General features: G+C 42.0%; 1 protein-coding gene across 4 annotated transcripts in view; it reads right to left on the minus strand.

The window, feature by feature from the left end:
- LOC139542853 (SLIT-ROBO Rho GTPase-activating protein 3) overlaps positions 1-19117 on the minus strand; it is a 113762-nt gene that overhangs the window by 67657 nt on the left and 26988 nt on the right. For all 4 annotated transcript variants that reach the window (XR_011668564.1, XM_071348796.1, XM_071348789.1 and 1 more), the window contains exon 2: positions 11882-12077. Coding sequence is in view for 3 of the 4 variants with exons in the window: in XM_071348796.1 (XP_071204897.1) it covers positions 11882-12077 (196 nt within the window). In the remaining variant the exon portion in view is untranslated. The remainder of the gene's footprint in view (positions 1-11881; positions 12078-19117) is intronic.

Consider the following 19117-nt stretch of genomic DNA (forward strand, 5'->3'; position numbering starts at 1 on the left):
TATCAATTTTCTTTCGTTGTCCAGAAGCCAAAGTTAGAATCCTAGTCATATTAGCAACCCATCCTATTTGTTGCATCTTTAGATTCCCCCTCTTTCTACGTAAATTCCTGAAATAGATTTTCATCTCTGTCACATATGGAACTGCTATCAGGTGCGCTGTTTAGAATGGTGTTTTCCCACAAGTTATTTTGGCCATTATTTGAAAATGATGTTTTATTGTCTGCTTCATTACATGAGTTGCATGTTCTGATGCATTAACATAATCTACAGTTGAAGTCGGAAGTTTACATACACCTTAGCCAAATACATTTAAACTCCGTTTTTCACAATTCCTGACATTTAATCCAGTAAAAATTCAAAGTCTTAGGTCAGTTAGGGTCACCACTTTATTTTAAGAATGTGAAATGTCAGAATAATTGTAGAGAGAATGGTTTATTTCAGCTTTTATTTCTTTCATCACATTCGCAGTGGGTCAGAAGTTTACATACATTCAATTAGTGTTTGGTAGCATTGCCTTTAAATTGTCTAATTTGGGTCAAATGTTTCGGTTAGCCTTCCACAACCTTCCCACAATAAGTAGGGTGGATTTTGGCCCATTCCTCCTGACAGAGCTGGTGTAACTGAGTCAGGTTTGTAGGCCTCCTTGCTTGCACACGCTTTTTCAGTTCTGCCCACAAATTTTCTATTGGATTGAGGTCCACTCGTTTTACTGTGGATATAGATACTTTTGTACCAGTTTCCTCCAGCATCTTCACAAGGTCCTTTGAGGTTGTTCTGGGATTGATTTGCACTTTTCGCACCAAAGTACATTCATCTCTAGGTGACAGAACGCAATCTCCTTCATGAGCGGTATGACTGCTGCGTGGTCCCATGGTGTTTATACTTGCGTACTATTGTTTGTACAGATGAGTTTGAAGGTAGGCCTCAAAATACAACCACAGGTACACCTCCAATTGACTTAAATTATGTTGATTAGCCTATCAGAAGCTTCCAACATCATTACATTTTTTTAAATTTCCCAGCTGTTTAAAGGCACAGTCAACTTAGTGTATGTAAACTTCTGACCTACTGGAATTGTGATACAGTGAATTATAATTGAAATAATCTGTCTGTAAACAATTGTTGGAAAAATGACTTGTGTCATGCACAAAGTAGATGTCCTAACTGACTTGCCAAAACTATAGTTTGTTAACAAGAAATTTGTGGAGTGGTTGAAAAATGAGTTTTAATGACTCCAACCTAAGTGTATGTAAACTTCCCACTTCAACTGTACATTTGGGTGGACGTCCTAATGGGTTATGCACCTAATACATATGGGTCAGTTACATTTCTAAAATGGCTGGTAAATTAAAATCTTCCAGGTCACATTGTCCGGCTCCACATTTTCCTAATGGAAACCCTGGTCTGTGTGCGTCTGTGTGTGTGCGTGCATGTCAAGTGTGTGTGTTTGCGTGTGTGTTCGTGCATCTTCAGAATCTGAAGATGCCTCAGTAATCCTTTAATTTAAGGATGTATAGCTGATAAGATGTTTCCATAATCAGTCTATAACCTTAACAAGTTTAACTGACGTGACTCTTTAGTCATGGATGTATAGAACACCTTCATCTGAATCACATCACAGGACCTTTCAGAGGACTTCAACAATGGTTTGGGCAACATTAATCACACCAGGGTTACTTCCCAAATGGCATCCTGATTTGACCAGGGCCCTGTTAAAAAAGTAGCACACTATATAGGGAATAGGATGTCATTTGGGATGCACTCCTAAACCCAGAGCTCTGTGAAGGGTTTTTAATCCACTCCGCACTGCCTGCCTGTTTCCTGCTTATCTCTGGAAGAGCGAGGAAAGGACAGACACAATCAAACGCGATATCAAAAGACGGGGAAAACGAGGACACACGGCTCTAGCTTCGCAGTTCAAATGCATTTCCATTGCTTTCAAGCAGGGTTTCAATACACGGCGATGTTGATTTGCAGATCTTTCAGCAGAACCAATTTTTTGGGGAAAGGAGGCAGTGCCAACATTTGATAGTAGGCAGCTGCAGCCTAGGCCAGAGCAGTGTGGTGGTGGTGTCCAGTCAGGAACCAACAGAATCCTGACTGAACAGCTTCTGCCTCCGAGCCATAAGACTGCTAAATAGTTACCTGACTATCTGCAGTGACCCCCTCTTTTGACTCATCACACGCTGCTACTACTGCTTATTATATATCCTGTTGTCTAGTAACTTTACCCTTACCTATACAGAGCCTTGCAAAAGTATTCATCTCCCTGGGCGTTTTTCCTATTTTGTTGCATTACAACCTGTAATTTAAATGGATTTTTATTTGGATTTCATGTAATGGACATACACACAATAGTCCAAATTGGTGAAGTGAAATGAAAAAAAGTACTTGTTTCAAAAAGTTCTTACAAATGCAAATTGGAAAAGGGGTGTGTGCATATATATTCACCCCCTTTGCTATGAAGCCCCTAAATAAGATCTGGTGCAACCAATTACCTTCAGTAGTCACATAATTGGTTAAATAAAATCCACCTGTGTGCAATCTAAGTGTCACATGATCTGTCACATGATCTCAGTATATACAGTTGAAGTCTGATGATTACATACACCTTAGCCAAATACATTTAAACTCAGTTTTTCACAATTCCTGACATTTAATCCTAGTAAAAACTCCCTGTCTTAGGTCAGTTAGGATCACCACTTTATTCTAAGAATGTGAAATGTCAGAATAATAGTAGAGAGAATTATTTATTTCAGCTTTTACTTCTTTCATCACATTCCCAGTGGGTCAGAAGTTTACATACACTCAATTAGTATTTGGTAGCATTGCCTTTAAATTGTTTAACTTGGGTCAAACGTTTCGGGTAGCCTTCCACAAGCTTCCCACCAGAAGTAGCCTTCCACAAGCTTCCGTTTCGGGTAGCCTGAGTCAGGTTTGTAGGCCTCCTTGCTCGCACGTGCTTTTTCAGATCTGCCCACAAATGTTCTATAGGATTGATGTCAGGGCTTTGTGATGGCCACTCCAATACCTTGACTTTGTTGTCGTTAAGCCATTTCACCACAACTTTGGAAGTATATTTGGGGTCACTGTCCATTTGGAAGACCCATTTGCCACCAAGCTTTAACTTCCTGACTGATGTCTTGATGTTGCTTCAATATATCCACATAATTTTCCTGCTTCATGATGCCATCTATTTTGTGAAGTGCACCAGTCCCTCCTGCAGCAAAGCACCCCCACAACATGATGCTGCCACCCCCGTGCTTCACGGTTGGGATGGTGTTCTTCGGCTTCTTCGGTTAGGACTCCCCTTTTTCCTCCAAACAAAACGATGGTCATTATTGCCAAACAGTTCTGTTTTTCAGACCAGAGGACATTATGGCCAAAAAGTATGATCTTTGTCCCCATGTGCAGTTGCAAACTGTAGTCAGTTCTTTTTATGGCGGATTTGGAGCACAAAGTAGATGTCCTAACCGACTTGCCAAAACTATAGTTTGTTAATTAACAAGAAATTTGTGGAGTGGTTGAAAAATGAGTTTTAATGACTCCAACCTAAGTAAACGTTCGACTTCAACTGTATGTACACACCTGTTCTGAAAGGCCCCAGAGTCTGCAACATCACTAAGCAAGGGGCACCACCAAGCACGCGGCACCATGAAGACCAAGAAGCTCTCCAAACAGTTGTGGAGAAGTACAGATCAGAGTTGGGTTATAAAAAAGTATCCGAAACCTTTAACATCCCACAGAGCAGCATTAAAAATGGAAAGAATATGGCACCACAACAAACCTGCCAAGAGAGGGCCGCCCACCAAAACTCACGGACCAGGCAAGCAGGGAATTAATCCGAGAGGCAACAACGAGGCCAAAGATAATCCTGAAGGAGCTGCAAAGCTCCACAGCAGAGATTGGGGTATCTGTCCATAGGACCACTAAGCTGTACACTCCATAGAGCTGGGCTTTATGGAAGAGTGGCCAAAATAAAGCCATTGCTTAAAAAAAAAACGCAAACACGTTTGGCGTTCGCCAAAAGGCATGTGGGAGATTCCCCAAACATATGGAAGAAGGACCCTGGTCACATGAGACAAAAATTTAGCTTTTTGGCCATCAAGGAAAAAGCTATGTCTGGCGCAAACCCAACACCTCTCATCCTCCCGAGAACACCATCACCACAGTGAAGCATGGTGGTGGCAGCATCATGCTGTAGGGATGTTTTTCCATCGGCAGGGCCTGGGAAACTGGTCAGAATTGATGGAATGATGGATGGCGCTAAATACAGGAAAATTCTTGAGGGAAACCTGTTTCAGTCTTCCAGAGATTTGAGACTGGGACGGAGGTTCACCTTCCAGCAGGACAATGACCCTAAGCATAATGCTAAAGCAACACTTGAGTGGTTTTAAGGGGAAACATTTAAATGGCTTGGAATGGCCTAGTCAAAGCCCAGACCTCAATCCACTTGAGAATCTGTGGTATGACTTAAAGATTGCTGTACACCAGCGGAACCCATCCTTGATAAATCGGCAAAAATTCCATTGGCTAGATGTGCCAAGCTTATAGAGACATACCCCAAGAGACTTGCAGCTGTAATTGCTGCAAAAGGTGGCTCTACAAAGTATTGGCTTTGGGGGGTGAATAGTTATGCACGCTCAAGTTTTCTTTTGTCTTATTTCTTGTTTGTTTCACAATAAAAAAAATGTTTTTCATCTTCCAAGTGGTAGGCATGTTGTGTAAATCAAAATGATACAACCCCCCCCCAAAAAATATATTTTAATTCCAGGTTGTAAGGCAACAAAGTAGGAAAAATGTGAAGGGGGGTGAAAACTTTCGCAAGCCACAGTACATGTCAACCTCAATTACCTCATACCACTGTACATCGACTCGGTACTGGTACCCCGTGTATATAGCCAAGATATTACTCATTGTGTATTTATTCCCCGTGTCATTATCTTTCTGTAATTTTTCTCTACATTGTTTGGAAGGACCCGTAAGTAAGCATGTCACTATTAGTCTACGCCTGATGTTTACAAACAGGTGTTAGTCTTCACCTGTTGTTTACAAACAGGTGTTAGTCTTCACCTGTTGTTTACAAACAGGTGTTAGTCTACACCTGTTGTTTACAAACAGGTGTTTGTAAACAACAGGTGAAGACTAACAGTGACCTGCTTACTTACACACAATCACACACATACGCACACACACAAAAGAACCCTGCCTGGTTCTGCAGATACTGATGTCATCCAGCTGAGGTTGTAAACCAAAGGGATATGGGACTACAAGCCTCTCACACTTTCCATTGGAGAGGAGTTTGATGTTTGCAGTTAACACACCCAGTCTCTCTTTCTGACAGGGATATAGTTTAACCTTTAACACTATAGTTTAACTTTAACGCTAGACCACCGGGGAAAGACTCAGTGATGTGGGCTGTACAGATGATTAGGGGCTGTACAGTCAGTGAGCTGGTTAAGACAGGTGGGCACACGGAACAGAGGCTGCTTGGTTCTCACTAATGTCCGTAAATTAGAAATGCAATGGTGCAAAGCAAACTGTATAGACAGAATATTATGTACAGTATGTACTGTAGTCTAGCCTAATAAATATTAATTCTAAGTATTTGGTGGAATGCAGATTGGCAGCCCTTGGTCTGCCTCTGCCCCACAGGCAAGTACACCAACCAAGCAACCCCATGCATAACGCTTAGCAGTCTGCTGGGAGTCACTGGGAAGTTGATGCTCTCTCTTATTCATAATATTATGAATAATTAGTGAAGGAATCACTGGCACATGGCCATGAATACTGTGCATCAATTATGAACCTTTCAGATGATGTAGGCTCAAGCTTAATAAGGCTTTCCTGCTGATTGAGTTATCTGAAATCCATTTATCAAATTTACATTTTAGTCATTTAGCAGATACTCTTATCCAGAGTGACTTACAGTGCATTCATCTTAAGACAGTTAGGTGGGACAACCACATATCACAGTCATAGTTGTACATGTTCCTCAAAAAAGGAGCTATCAGCAAGGTCAGAGCTAGTAAGGGGAAAAAAGTCAAGTGCGAGTGTTAGTTCACGAAGGGATCGGTATTTGGACCGATTAATAAAATGCGATATTGGATTAAATGTCAAAGGCAATCAATAAAACTCAGAGTTATGGGCTGTAGCTACATATTGCATTACAGTATGGTCTGGTCAGGTTTTTAATACAAAACAGTACTGTTTTTATTCATAATGAAAAACCATGAAACGTCAGTCTCATGTTTTGCAGTAACTTGTACATGTGTTGTGTTTTGAAGCCAGACAGGGATCTGGACAGAGATTTCAGGCAGCAACATCAAATGGAACTAGGGTTAAGAAAAATAAGGAGGCCACCAGTGTTTGTAGTCAAGCAGAACGAGCGTGGAGGAGACAATCTGGCTCGGCGCGATACCGGGACAATCATTAATGACCCCCTCCTACCCACACATGCACGCATAAAGGCAGGCATATACACGGACACACACAACACAACACTTGCACACAGGCATGCAAACACATGAACACACAGGATTGGACATTAATGCAGGCTTTATCTTATCTTTCTCAGACAGGTTATGTTTCCTTTCAATATAACATGAGCTGCTTTCTAATGGCTTGCTTGCTGTTGATAATGTGCGATCCCTGTTTTGACTGATAGACCATATTCAGACATTTTAGTTTAATAGGTGGTGATTAAAATCCCCATTTAATGATAAACCCCAAAACGGTTCCTCAACCAATTTATTTTGTCTGTCTCATAGACATTGAAGATCATTCTAGGAGCAATAGGAAGTTCCCGAAGCCCCACAGATGAAATGGTTTAAAGTGATAGTTCACTCAACAATCAAAGTGTGTTTGATCTTCAAGTGGTCTAATGTCAATATAAGTCCACGTCACGTCTGTTGTGTAGATCCAGCTATATGTAAAAAATGAAAACGCTAGGGACCATTTTAAAGGGCAGTGCAAGCCTTCCCTCACTCTCTGACAGTGAGGCCACCATTTGATGTAATAGAAAATAGACTTCTGGTGATTGGTGTTTTGGTGGGGGTTGGGTGAGTTGACTGGGCCCAGACTGACAGATCCCAAACAGAGATCCAGGCAGGCTGGAACAGTAGGGGCTGAGCTGAGCTGCAGGTATCGCTTGCATACTGATGCCCTCAGCTTTTCCCTTCATGTGGCCAATCAGAGGCGGGTGTTGGTATACTTCACCCTCATCTTAATTAGTTGAGAGACACTAGAGCTGCCTGATATGTTAATGTAGATGAGCCAAGAGGAGACCTAGCAAACAGACAGCATCATGGCAGTGCAGCTGTAAACTACAGTGGCATTGAGCATCACATCAGTGACTGCTGTCATAAACTCAGCTCATAAAGCCGTATTTGTATGGTATGGGTTAAGCCAATAAGACCGGGGCATTGACCTAGCAGCTCAATGTGGACCTCTGCCTGGCTGAACAGAGTCTAATTGTGCTGTTTTAATTTCCGATAGTGCTGTGCAGTGTATAGCCATGCATGAGTTGCTAGGCACCGGAGAAGTCATGCTGCTCATGGCGTATCCTTCCACAGAGAGATGGGCTGCTGCGGAAACTCAGAAATATCCACAGAGAGACAAAAGATCATGGGGAAAAACTGAGAGTTGGGGCTTGTTTGTATCTAAACTAAAGAGACAGTGAGACCATGGTGAAAGACAGGACACGTGAGTGCATGCATATTTGAGAGGTAGCCAAGAGTATCCATAGTACATATGTGTTGTGTGTGACATACGTTTGGACACACCTACTCATTCAATGGTTTTTCTTTATTTTTACTATTTTCTACATTGTATAATAATAGTGAAGACATCAAAACTATGAAATAACACCTATGGAATCATGTAGTAACCAAAAAAGTGTTAAACAAATCAAAATATATTTTAGATTTTTCAAAGTAGTCACTCTTTGCCTTGATGACAACTTTGCACACTCTTGGCATTCTCTCAACCAGCTTCACTTGGAATGCTTTTCCAACAGTCTTGAAGGAGTTCCCATATGTGACCCGATTCAGGAAACTAGACGTATGTCAAAAGTCACGACTTCACAGGAGAGCCATTTGAACATAAAAAATATTTTTGGGGGCAGAAATGCCTTCTCGAACATGTGAACTTTCATGTGCCTTAATAACAAACTTGTATGCCATCTGTAAATACCAATACAATTGTTAAATTACGAGCCTTGTTGGTTAAGCCACAGAAAAAGAGGCAACCTTCCAACTAGCCATGATTGGCTGAGATAATGAGTGGGCTGGACATGCCTAGAGAGGAGTTTGGATTGGTCTGCCATATTGAAGGCTTCTGTCTATTTGAGCTCATCAGTCTGTGTTGGTAATCCTGATGAACGCAGATTTTTTTAAATGTATTGTTTAGTGGAACTGCATAAGTGTTGCTCTCCACTTTCTGGAAGATCAAGTTTTGAAATCAGTGGAATTAGAGTATGATAGCTAAAAAGATGGAGAAAACACCTGAGGGCAACCGTGGTATGGCATTCCTGACAGTGAGACACATTCATCATGCATGATGATGTATACAGGTAAGATAGCTAGCTACATTTTCAGATATTACACATTTCTAATTTTGACAGAAAGTGGTTTCAAGCTAAAGTGTACTGTTAGCTAGCTAGCTAATGTTAGCTGGCTGGCTCCCTAGCTGACATTATTATTCGTTTCCCAGAGCTGTTTGTTTTTCTAGTTAGAGCCTAATGTTAGCTAGCTAACATTGCACCTGGTTGGTTAGCTCCCAGCACTGTGGCATTGTTGGCACTTTGTTCATTGTTGTTTAACTAGCTAACGTTAGCTGGCTGATCTTAAATGTTGTTTACCTAGCTAGGTTCATTGTATACCTAGCTTGCTATATGTCTTAAGCTAAAGTGTACTGTTCGCTAGCTAGCTAACATTAGCTGGCTGGCTCCCTAGTTTACAAGTTGATCAACTATCAAAGCAGAATTACTTTCCCATTGTTTCTCAATGCAGTGTATGACACACCATTTTGAGTCTCTACTTGATCCAATGTAAGAAACACCATTTCACATTTTGCTACATAAGACCTAATCCAGGTGGTGAGTCACATATGCTGAGCACTTGTTGGCTGAGGTCAGGTGATTGTGGAGGCCAGGTCATCTGATGCAGCATTCCATCACTCTCCTTCTTGGTCAAATAGCCCTCACGCAGCCTAGAGGTGTGTTGGGTCATTGTCCTGTTGAAAAACAAATGATAGTCCCACTAAGCGCAAACCACATGGGATGGCGTATCGCTGCGGAATGCTGTGTTGGCCATGCTGGTTAAGTGTGCCTTTCAATTCTAAATAAATCACTGACAGTGTCACCAGCAAAGCACCATCACACCTCCTCCCCCATGCTTCACGGTGGGAACCACACATGCAGAGATTATCCGTTCACCTACTCTGCATCTCACAAAGACACAGCGGTTGGAACCAAAAATCTCAAATTTGGACTCATCAGACCAAAGGACAGATTTCCACCGGTCTAATGTACATTGCTCGTGTTATTTGGCCCAAGCAAGTCTCTTCTTCTTGTTGGTGTCCTTTAGTAGTGGTTTCTTTGCAGCAATTCGGCCTGATTTACGCAGTCTCCTCTGAACAGTTGATGTTGAGATGTGTCTCTGTGAAGCATTTATTTGGGCTGCAATTTCTGAGGCTGTTAACTCTAATAAACTTATCCTCTGCACCAGAGATAACTCGGCATCTTCCTTTCCTGTGGCGGTCCTCACGAGAGCCTGTTTCATCATAGCACTTGATGGTTTTTGTGACTGCAATTTTCCGGATTGACTGACCTTCATGTCTTAAAGTAATGATGGACTGTCGTTTCTCTTTGCTCATTTGAGCTGTTCTTGCCATAATATGGACTTGGTCTTTTACCAAATAGGGCTATCTTCTGTATAACACCCCTACCTTGTCACAACACAACTGATTGGCTCAAACGCATTTAGAAGGAAAGAAATTCCACAAATGAACTTTTAACAAGGCACACCTGTTAATTGAAATGCATTCCAGGAGACTACCTCATGAAGCTGGTTGAGAGAATGCCAAGCGTGTGAAAAGCTGTCATCAAGGCAAAGGGTGGCTACTTTGAAGAATCTAAAATCTAAAATATACTTTTTTGGTTACTATATTATTCCATATGTGTTATTTCATAGTTTTAATGTTTTCACTATTATTCTACAACGTAGAACATAGTAAAAATAAAGAAAAACCCTGGAATGAGTAGGTGTGTCCAAACTTTTGACTGGTACTGTATATACAGTAGTTGTGCCCAGGGTTTATTTACGAAGCGAGGGTCTTTAACAAGGACACTGTCTAAGCTAATTGGTTGAACATTTTTATGGTTGTGTTTGTTTGGGTTAATGGAGTCCAAAGGAAGCCAACGTGGCCCTCATAAAGAAGTGTGTGTAATCAAAATGTCACACTTCGTTGTTGCCAACACACAGATCTTCTGTGTGTGTGTGTGTGTGTGTGTCGCCAGACAACTACACACAGCCAAAGACTCTGCGGCTACAGACTTCTAGACGGCTGCTTTACACTGCAGCCCTATGAGTGTGAGTACAGTGGTTCAGGCAGTCTTGGCAAAGGCATTGAGGTGGCAGAGGAAGATGAGATGCTGAGTCTGGTAAGAACTATGTGGCTGGTGCCTGCTCTTCAAGAACTGTTTGAACTGGTCTACTAGAAGCTCTACTATACAGTAAGTGTCTTGGTTAAGCCATAGCATCTGCAGCACCACAGCCCTGTCTACTGTCAGCATGTCCTTGGGGACCCTGGTGCAAGCTGCCTGCTCTAAAACAGCTGGCCTCAATTACTGAGTCAAATCCCCATGGAATTCACCAGGGCCTGAACTAAGTGGATGACACAAAGCCCTCTGAAACACACCCTCTACTCTACTGCCTGCACTGACATTTTAAAGTTTCATAACTACTGTTATGATCACTGTTATCATATTCAAATAGTTAACCTTTAGAATGTGTTAAAGATGTAGCTTACAATTATATTCAAAAGTTGGGAGTACAGTACATACTGTACAGGCAGAGGACGAGGAGTACGTTTTGCAGCATAAGACTGCACTGTACTCAAACGCTTCAATGTAAAGGCTGGGGCTAGCTAGCAAGCTGTAAATCTATCACTGGCCGCCCTAAATGGCAGAGAATAATCCATTTATTCATTGATGTGATGGAAAACAAGGCACAGTCTCGTAGCATGCATGGCCTCAGCCGTGCCTCGACCCTATAGGATAATACTGGTAAGGCCTGGCTGGCTTTGAGACCCTCCTCAGCCCAGAGCTACAGGAACAAGAGCTTTATATGGGGAGATTCTGCACTGGAGTGCTGAACATCAGCTTTGCCAATTAAAATTAAGGTTTCATCCAGAATGAGATTACTTTTCTATCGCCTTTGGATGGTTTGAGATTTCTAAGGAGTAAAATCATTATCGCTTGCATATTATAAGAAGGACATTTATATCCAAAGGCTATGCAGTGAACCTAAAATGCAGCAGGAGTCGTTTTTGGACAGATTAAAGTGAGAAAAATAGGGTGGAGTAGTTTGAGATCTGGGGAGAAAAACTTGGCAAGAACAGATATAACTCCATGTGTACTCAACAAGTTCACACGCTCTAAGACAATATAAAAAATACATCTGCACACCCAAGCAAACACACAAACAGAGTAGACATGCTCTGGCAAGACAAGTAGACACACAAACACACACTTGCATGAACACACACGCATATACAATCCCTCGCTTCCTCACATACAGTTTAAATGTTTGGCTCAGTTTGAAGCTAGGTGGTCTTTAACGGTGTGGTGGGCTCATCTCTGCATGGGAGGGAAACTCACTTGAACTGGTGGTGCTCTCTGGAGCTGCGGATCTTGTTGGAGAAGCGCTCGGCCAGTTTCTCCAGGCTGCGGGAGTACTCCAGCTGGATCTCAGCCTTGCGGCGGAAGAAGTCCTGCAGGTCCTGTAGCAGCTGGATACGAGACTCGGACTGCTGCTCCAGGCATTTGAATTGCTCCACCAGCTGGTTACGGATCTCTATGCATCAAAACACAAAACAGGACGAGTCAATAAGTCATAACAGAGTCATCATCTTCAGAAAATCAGGGCATGGGGCTGGATTCAGTCAACCCTGCCATGTTTGCCATCTTTGTTAAAATGTTCTCCCCAAAAAAGTGTCTTAGTCTGAAAACATTTATCTGAAAAGAGTTTATGTATAATGAACAAAAATATAAACTCAACATGCAACAATTTCAACGATTTTACTGAGTCATCAGTCAATTGACATACATTCATTAGGCCCTAATCTGTGGATTTCTAGGCAGGGGGACCCAATTGAGAGCCAGGCCCACCCACTGGGGAGCCAGGCCCAGCAAATCTGAATGAGTTTTTCCCCACAAAAGGGCTTTATTACAGACAGAAATACTCAGTTTCATCAGCTGTCGAGGTGGTGGGTCTCAGATCAGATGATCCCGCACGTGAAAAAGCCGGATGTGGAGGTCCTGGGCTGTCGCGGTTACACATGGTCTGCGGTTGTGAGGCCGGTTGGAAGTACAGTCAAATTCTCTGAAACTACGTTGGTGGTGGCTTATGATAGATAAATTAACATTCAATTCTCTGGCAACAGCTCTGGTGGACATTCCTGCAGTCAGCATGCCAATTGCACGCTCCCTAAAAATGTTGACATCTGTGGCATTGTGCATGTGACAAAACTGCACATTTAAAAAAGTGGCCTTTTATTGTCCCCAGCACAAGGTGCACCTATGTAAGGATCATACAGTAATCAGCTTCTTGATATGCCACACCTGTCAGGTGGATGGATTATCTTAGCAAAGGAAAAATGCTCACCAACAGGGATGTAAACAAATTTGTGCACAACATTTAAGAGAATTAAGCTTTTTTTTTTTTTACATGTTGCTTTTATATTTTTGGTCAGTAGATTTGTTTAACAGCACCCTAAACCATTCTGTGGATTTATTCAAGATACATTTGTTTTAAAGTGCAAAAGAGACATTTAATACTTTATCTTATTATGGGTTTATCATAATTCTGTTATGATAGTTGCGCCAAGGATTATTTTCCAACCGTGAAATAGGTTATGGAGGGCAGCGAAATCTCATCAACATTCACACAGTTTCTACTTTTATAAACTGGGCTTGTTCTTTGCCTCGAATCACTGCAAGTTGGCTGGAAATAACGGTTTTCACCTTGCACACCTAACAACCATGAAATGTCCTGTCACATATTTCCAAGCAGCTCACTGTGTTAACAAAGTGTTTCTCTCTCTAACATCCCTCAGGCAAAGCTGTCAATCAGCACCACACATCATGTCTGAAAGAGTTGGAATCTTCATGTTGGTCCATGAGTTTGTATTGTAGCAGTCTTTTCTGTATTCAAACAGACTGTTTCCCCTGGTTCCACCCTGGGCTATTGAACATCTCTTTAGGAAGATGAGAAACGACTGCCTGCTAAATGTAATGTAGCGTAATGGCTCCAGAGCTGAGCTGAGCTAAGATGAGCTGTGTGAAAACGGGCTTCAGGAATTCTAAATGCTGTCAACGGTGCTTAAAACCCTACGAGGGGAACCTGACACTGGCAGTCTCACTGAAGATTCTCGACGCTGGTGGGTACCCAGGAGAGAAACCTGAGTCTCCATCGGCTTTGTACTGTTGTCACTGAGCTCCAACTCTGCCTCGACTGAATAACAAAGAATGGCCTATTTAACTGAAAAGAAACAGCAAATCTAAGATGCTTCTTTCTGATCTTCATAAAACAGCTACTGTAAACAAATGGAATAAAGGGGAAATATTATTTGAAAGCAAAGTAATACTGACTAGCTATCGGATTGAAAGGTGGTATCACTAGTCAACAGAAAGGGAAGACCTCATGAGCATGCTGTATTCAGCATGCAGAATCAAAGCTTTTTCATGTGCCACACCATATGTATCGGCATCAAACAATACTGTGTTATTTTGGTTTTCTCCACAGAGGTTCCTGGTCCAGTAAGCTTAAATAATATAAATATGGGATGGCGGGGGCAGAGCAGTTTGATGTTAAATAGGACTGGCAGCGTCCCTTTGCCTGGTGCCCAGAAAGGTTCAGATGCCTTCATCCTTTATTTGTGTTCTGTAATACAAGGTGAAGCTCATTCGCTGCTGCAGGCTTCAAAGTACTGATTGGAGACAGAATGTGAGCAGACAATTTCTTTGCTGAGGCTTAGAGAATAGTTTGAGTCTTGGATTTGTCTGAGGTCAACGGCATGGTAGCTTCAAGTACTCCAGGCAAGGTCAAAACTATAAGAGGTCCCTGTGAAGGAGCTTTGTCATAGGACATTAGACATAACACAGGCCATGGGGGTGACATTCTGCATGGCAGATGTACTGTTAACTGCACAGCACCACCACAGCAATGACAAAGACCATGTTTCCATGCTGCAGAGGGTGTAATTTGGTCAGCCAAGCCCTTCCCGTGGATATATACAGTCTGTGACTTAGCGAAGGGAAGATAGCCATTTGTGTTTAGCAGTGATCTTGTGCAGGGGATGGTTTCTGTCCCTGTGATGTTGCGCCGCCTGGCCCCAGCCCTAGCCCCAAGCGGCATCCTACAATCTGTGGTTAACCACTGTCCCAGCCCTTCCCTTTACCCATGGGCCTCCCTCGCTCTCCATCAGCCTACATGGGCCTAGGTCTCATATAACCAGCACCAGCCCTGGAGATGCCTGGCTACTACTTCTACAACAAACACATTCCAACCCCTACTTCCAGGGACTCTGAGCTCTTCCCAGACTGAATGGATTGTTTTCTTCCTTTCTTTCCATTACTTTCCCTTGTTTTCTCTCTCTGCACGTAGGCTATCCAGTGGCAAAACAAGAGGAGCCAGGAGAAACGCCCCAGAAAAATCTGACACTGATCTGCATGAATGGCAGGGAGGACTTTTTAAAACACTCTCGTAAAAAATGGCCGACTGTGAACCGGCAGCTGCAATGGTGGAATTGACAGACGAGTTTGGAAAAATAGGTCACTCGCGCCAGAAGTGTGTCCCCACCTCTTAGAAACCATGAGCAATCGCAGAATTATTCCCCAGTATTCTCGATTCCTTGCATAGCGCTTTCGTTGTGGTTTATTTGAAGTGTCTGAAGTGGTTCTTTTCAATCTGTGAAGAGGAGGAATGCTGTGAATTTAGGCCTGCAGTTACAGACGATGCTTTGCCCTTTTGAACAGAACCAAAACAAGTGTTGTAGCCAGCATGACATCAGTTCAAATAAACATTTTCAAAATGGACCTTTTAGAAAAAGAATGTGAACGTTCTGGATTACGAATAAACATCAATGTTTCATGGAATGAAAAGGAATCCATGACATCAAACGTTTACTGTTTGATTATTGGCTACGGCCCAATTCTTTGAGAGCAATCAAGTTATTAAAAAAAGGAGCTCGTTCGAGGTTATGAGTCCCCTATTTGAAATAAAAATGTGCATTTCAAACAGTGTTTGTGGTTCACTTGTTCATGCGTTTGTATGGATAACAAGCACTGACTACTCCATGTTGGGGGAGGGAAGATGGAGGTAATTCAACTCCTCAAAATAAACAGGAGCTCTACTAATTAGATCTAGGCCATAAGCACAACCTTTAATTGAAGGGTACAATTTACTTGGCTTTAACGCCATTGTTTGATTAGGCAATGCAGCAATTACATACTGCAGGCGCACAGCATGCCTTCTCTACACATGTTTCCATTTGTGGATGGATGTGTCTGCTCATTGGGGTGGCAACCTCAGAGAAAAAAGAGTACAGGATTGAGCGGGAGGGGGGGGGCAAGGGAATGAGGGGAAGAGGCAGTGGTAGTGAACCACAGGGTCCATCCTTCATCACTACTTCCACGCCCATAAGGAACAACACCAAAGGGATACAAAATCCCTCTTTTGAGGGCTATACAAAGTCTTTAAATTAGGGGAAGAGGATGGGGAGATAGAGCTGAGACAGAAATAGCCTGATGAGGCAATTCTACCACAATTACATATGGGGGAGAGAAGCTAGTAACTGAACAACATTGTTCCTACAACAGAGCTATCCTTTTGTCTATTTGTGCTACTTCATCTGAAAGTTAACTACCATTGACTGTCTCAGTTTGATACAAGAGCAAATATTCTAAATCAGCACAAATACCTAACAGTAAGATCATCAATGATGGATGCACCCCACATTATGCATTACATTCACATTCAGCAATCAGTACTCTAGTAAATGTATTTTGCAAACAAACGTATCAAGAATGCGCCATCATTGCACATTTTCTGCAATCTATATTGAGCTAATGTTCAATTGTCATGATTCTCTGCAGTGTATATTGATATCAAATGATTGCATGAATCCAATTCAGTTACTACTGCACATAGAATGCAACTTTTCTGGCAAGCCAAAGTGATGATGCAGTATTACTGGCTCTCCCTGAAAGCTATTGGAGTCACAGGCTTCATTCATTATGCAGTTGAACATGCAGACAGATAGGCCTATGTGTAGAGGCATCAATCCACAACCACTTGTTTATCCCTGAACAGTCTTCTCTGTATTAATGAAACTGTACGTAACTTGAATGTGTAATGTGAATAAGTCTGCGAAAGAGAATGCTCTCTGTCAGTACAGTATGACTGCTTCTCTGAATGTACAGGCAACTGCCAAAATAAAAGGAAACACTTGAGTAAATGAGGGATACAAAGTATCTTGAATGCAGGTGCTTCCACACAGGTGTGGTTCCTGAGTTAATAAAGCTATCAACATCACATCATGCTTAGGGTCATGTATAAAAATGTCCAGTTACCCATTATTTTGGCTACCATGGCTAGAAGAAGAGTTCTCAGTGACTTTGAAAGAGGGGTCTCAAAGGAGCATGGGAGTTTACAGTTTGTGTGTGTACTTGTTTCCTTATCTTATCAGGACCCCAATGTCCTAACAATTCACCCGAATGCCATGACAAGGTAGGAAAACAAACTATTTTGTAAAAGTCAGGACTTTTTTAACGTCCTGAATTTGTTAAAATGCTATTTAAAGCTTAATGGTTAGGTTTTGGGGTTACGGTTAGGGTTAAGGTTAAGGTTAGGGCAGGGTTGGGGAAAATATAGTTTTAATGGTCAAACAGTTTTACTCCACAAAAATACAGTGTGTGTTAGTCTCAGTCACCAGATGTCAACCCCATTTGAACACTTACGGGAGAACCATCAACAAAACACCAAATGGTGGACTTCCTTGAGGCAGAATGGTGTCAAATCCCTCCAATAGAGTTCCAGACACTTGTAGAATCTATGCCAAAGTGAATTGAAGCTGTTCTGGTGGCTCGTAATGGCCTAACGCCTTTTTAAGACACTATGTTGGTGTTTCCTATATTTTGTCAGTTAAGTATGAAAGCCTGGTGTGCAATGTGCATGCTGGCAAACTCTTTCTAATGTAAAACATGTTCTTCAGCTTATAGATTACCTCCCACCATCGGAAGCAGATAAACGCTCATGGACCTCAGCTTGGCTTGGCTCTCTTTATACCTATATCTTACACAAAGTAAGCTCTCCAAGAATCATATCTTTAGTTTGGCAGGCATGTCTAAATCACAGTCAAATGCCCTGCTTAATTAATGCATCTACGTAAATCTTTGTGATGAAGTTGCCCGAGTCTGTTACGTTGCATCGTTTTTGTTCCACTCACACATGATATTAACTGCAGAAGTTTGTGTATGGCAAATGTTATCATGCAGGTGTGATCTGCAGTCAGAGTGGTCCTAGCTCATTAACCAGCCCTGTGAGAGCAGATGGGACAGCAGAGATAAGAAGGAACCACTTCAACACTGACCTTGAGACAATACATTATCATAATCACTGCCTAGCCTAAACCCCTACCGCCACCATCATCCCCACCACAAGGCACCTGCTCAATAAGATCACTACACGTCTGGGACAACGTCCCAGGACAGGACAAGAATTATAAAGCCAGCGACCTCTTAGAAAAACACTAGGATGTAGGAGATCCCTGAAATTTGACCTCGGAGCAGAAAAAAAATCCATAATCACACCTGCAGGGCGTCATTTGCTGAGCGGCCGTTTTATGGGATCCTGAACAATTCTGCAATTGTGTGTTTTTTTCCCACTGATTTGAACTTTTTTTGTACATAATGTTTCCGCCATCATTTCCTATGACCAAAAAGAGCTTCTGGACATCAGAACAGCGATAACTAACCTTGATTTGGATGAAGATTTCTACTTCAACGAGTCTGAGGCGCAGGATATTAAGCTCACCCCGGACCAGGGACTAATTCCTGAGACTCGTAAAATAGACTACGTCGGTGAGTACATAAACCACCTTTGTACATTCGCCAATAGAACGAAGGGTAATCACTGGAGAATAAAACTGGGCGAGCTCTGTTCGAGACTAACCTATCAACGGCACCTGAAGAACAGTAATATCCTGTTTCTCTGAGTCGTGGCTGAACATTGACATGGATAATACAGTACCAGTCAAAGGTTTGACACACATACTCATTCAAAGGTTCATATTTTTTATTTTTTTGTGTTTTCTACATTGTAGAATAATGGTGAAGACATCAAAACTATGAAATAACACATATGGAATCATGTAGTAACCAAAAAAGTGTTAAACAAATCAAAATATATTTGAGATTTTAAGATTCTTCAAAGTAGCCACCCTTTGCCTTGATTACAGCTTTGCACACTCTTGGCATTCTCTCAAGCAGCTTCCTGAGGTAGTCACCTGGAATTCATTTCAAGTAACAGGTGCGCCTTGTTAAAAGTTATTTTGTGGAATTTCTTTCCTTCTTAATGTGTTTCAGCCAATCAGTTGTGTTGTGACAACGTAGAGGTGGTATACAGAAGATAGCCCTATTTGGTCAAATATCAAGTTCATATTATGGCAAGAACAACTCAAATAAGAGAAATGACAGTCCATCATTACATCATTACTTTTACTAGGCGGTGTCAGAGAAAGGCATAAAAAATTGTCTAAGACTCCAGTCACCCAAGTCATAGACTGTTTTCTCTGCTACAGCACGGCAAGCGGTACCGGAGTGCCAAGTCTAAGT

This window comes from Salvelinus alpinus, chromosome 2 (assembly GCF_045679555.1).
Source record: "Salvelinus alpinus chromosome 2, SLU_Salpinus.1, whole genome shotgun sequence".
NCBI lineage: Eukaryota > Metazoa > Chordata > Actinopteri > Salmoniformes > Salmonidae > Salvelinus > Salvelinus alpinus.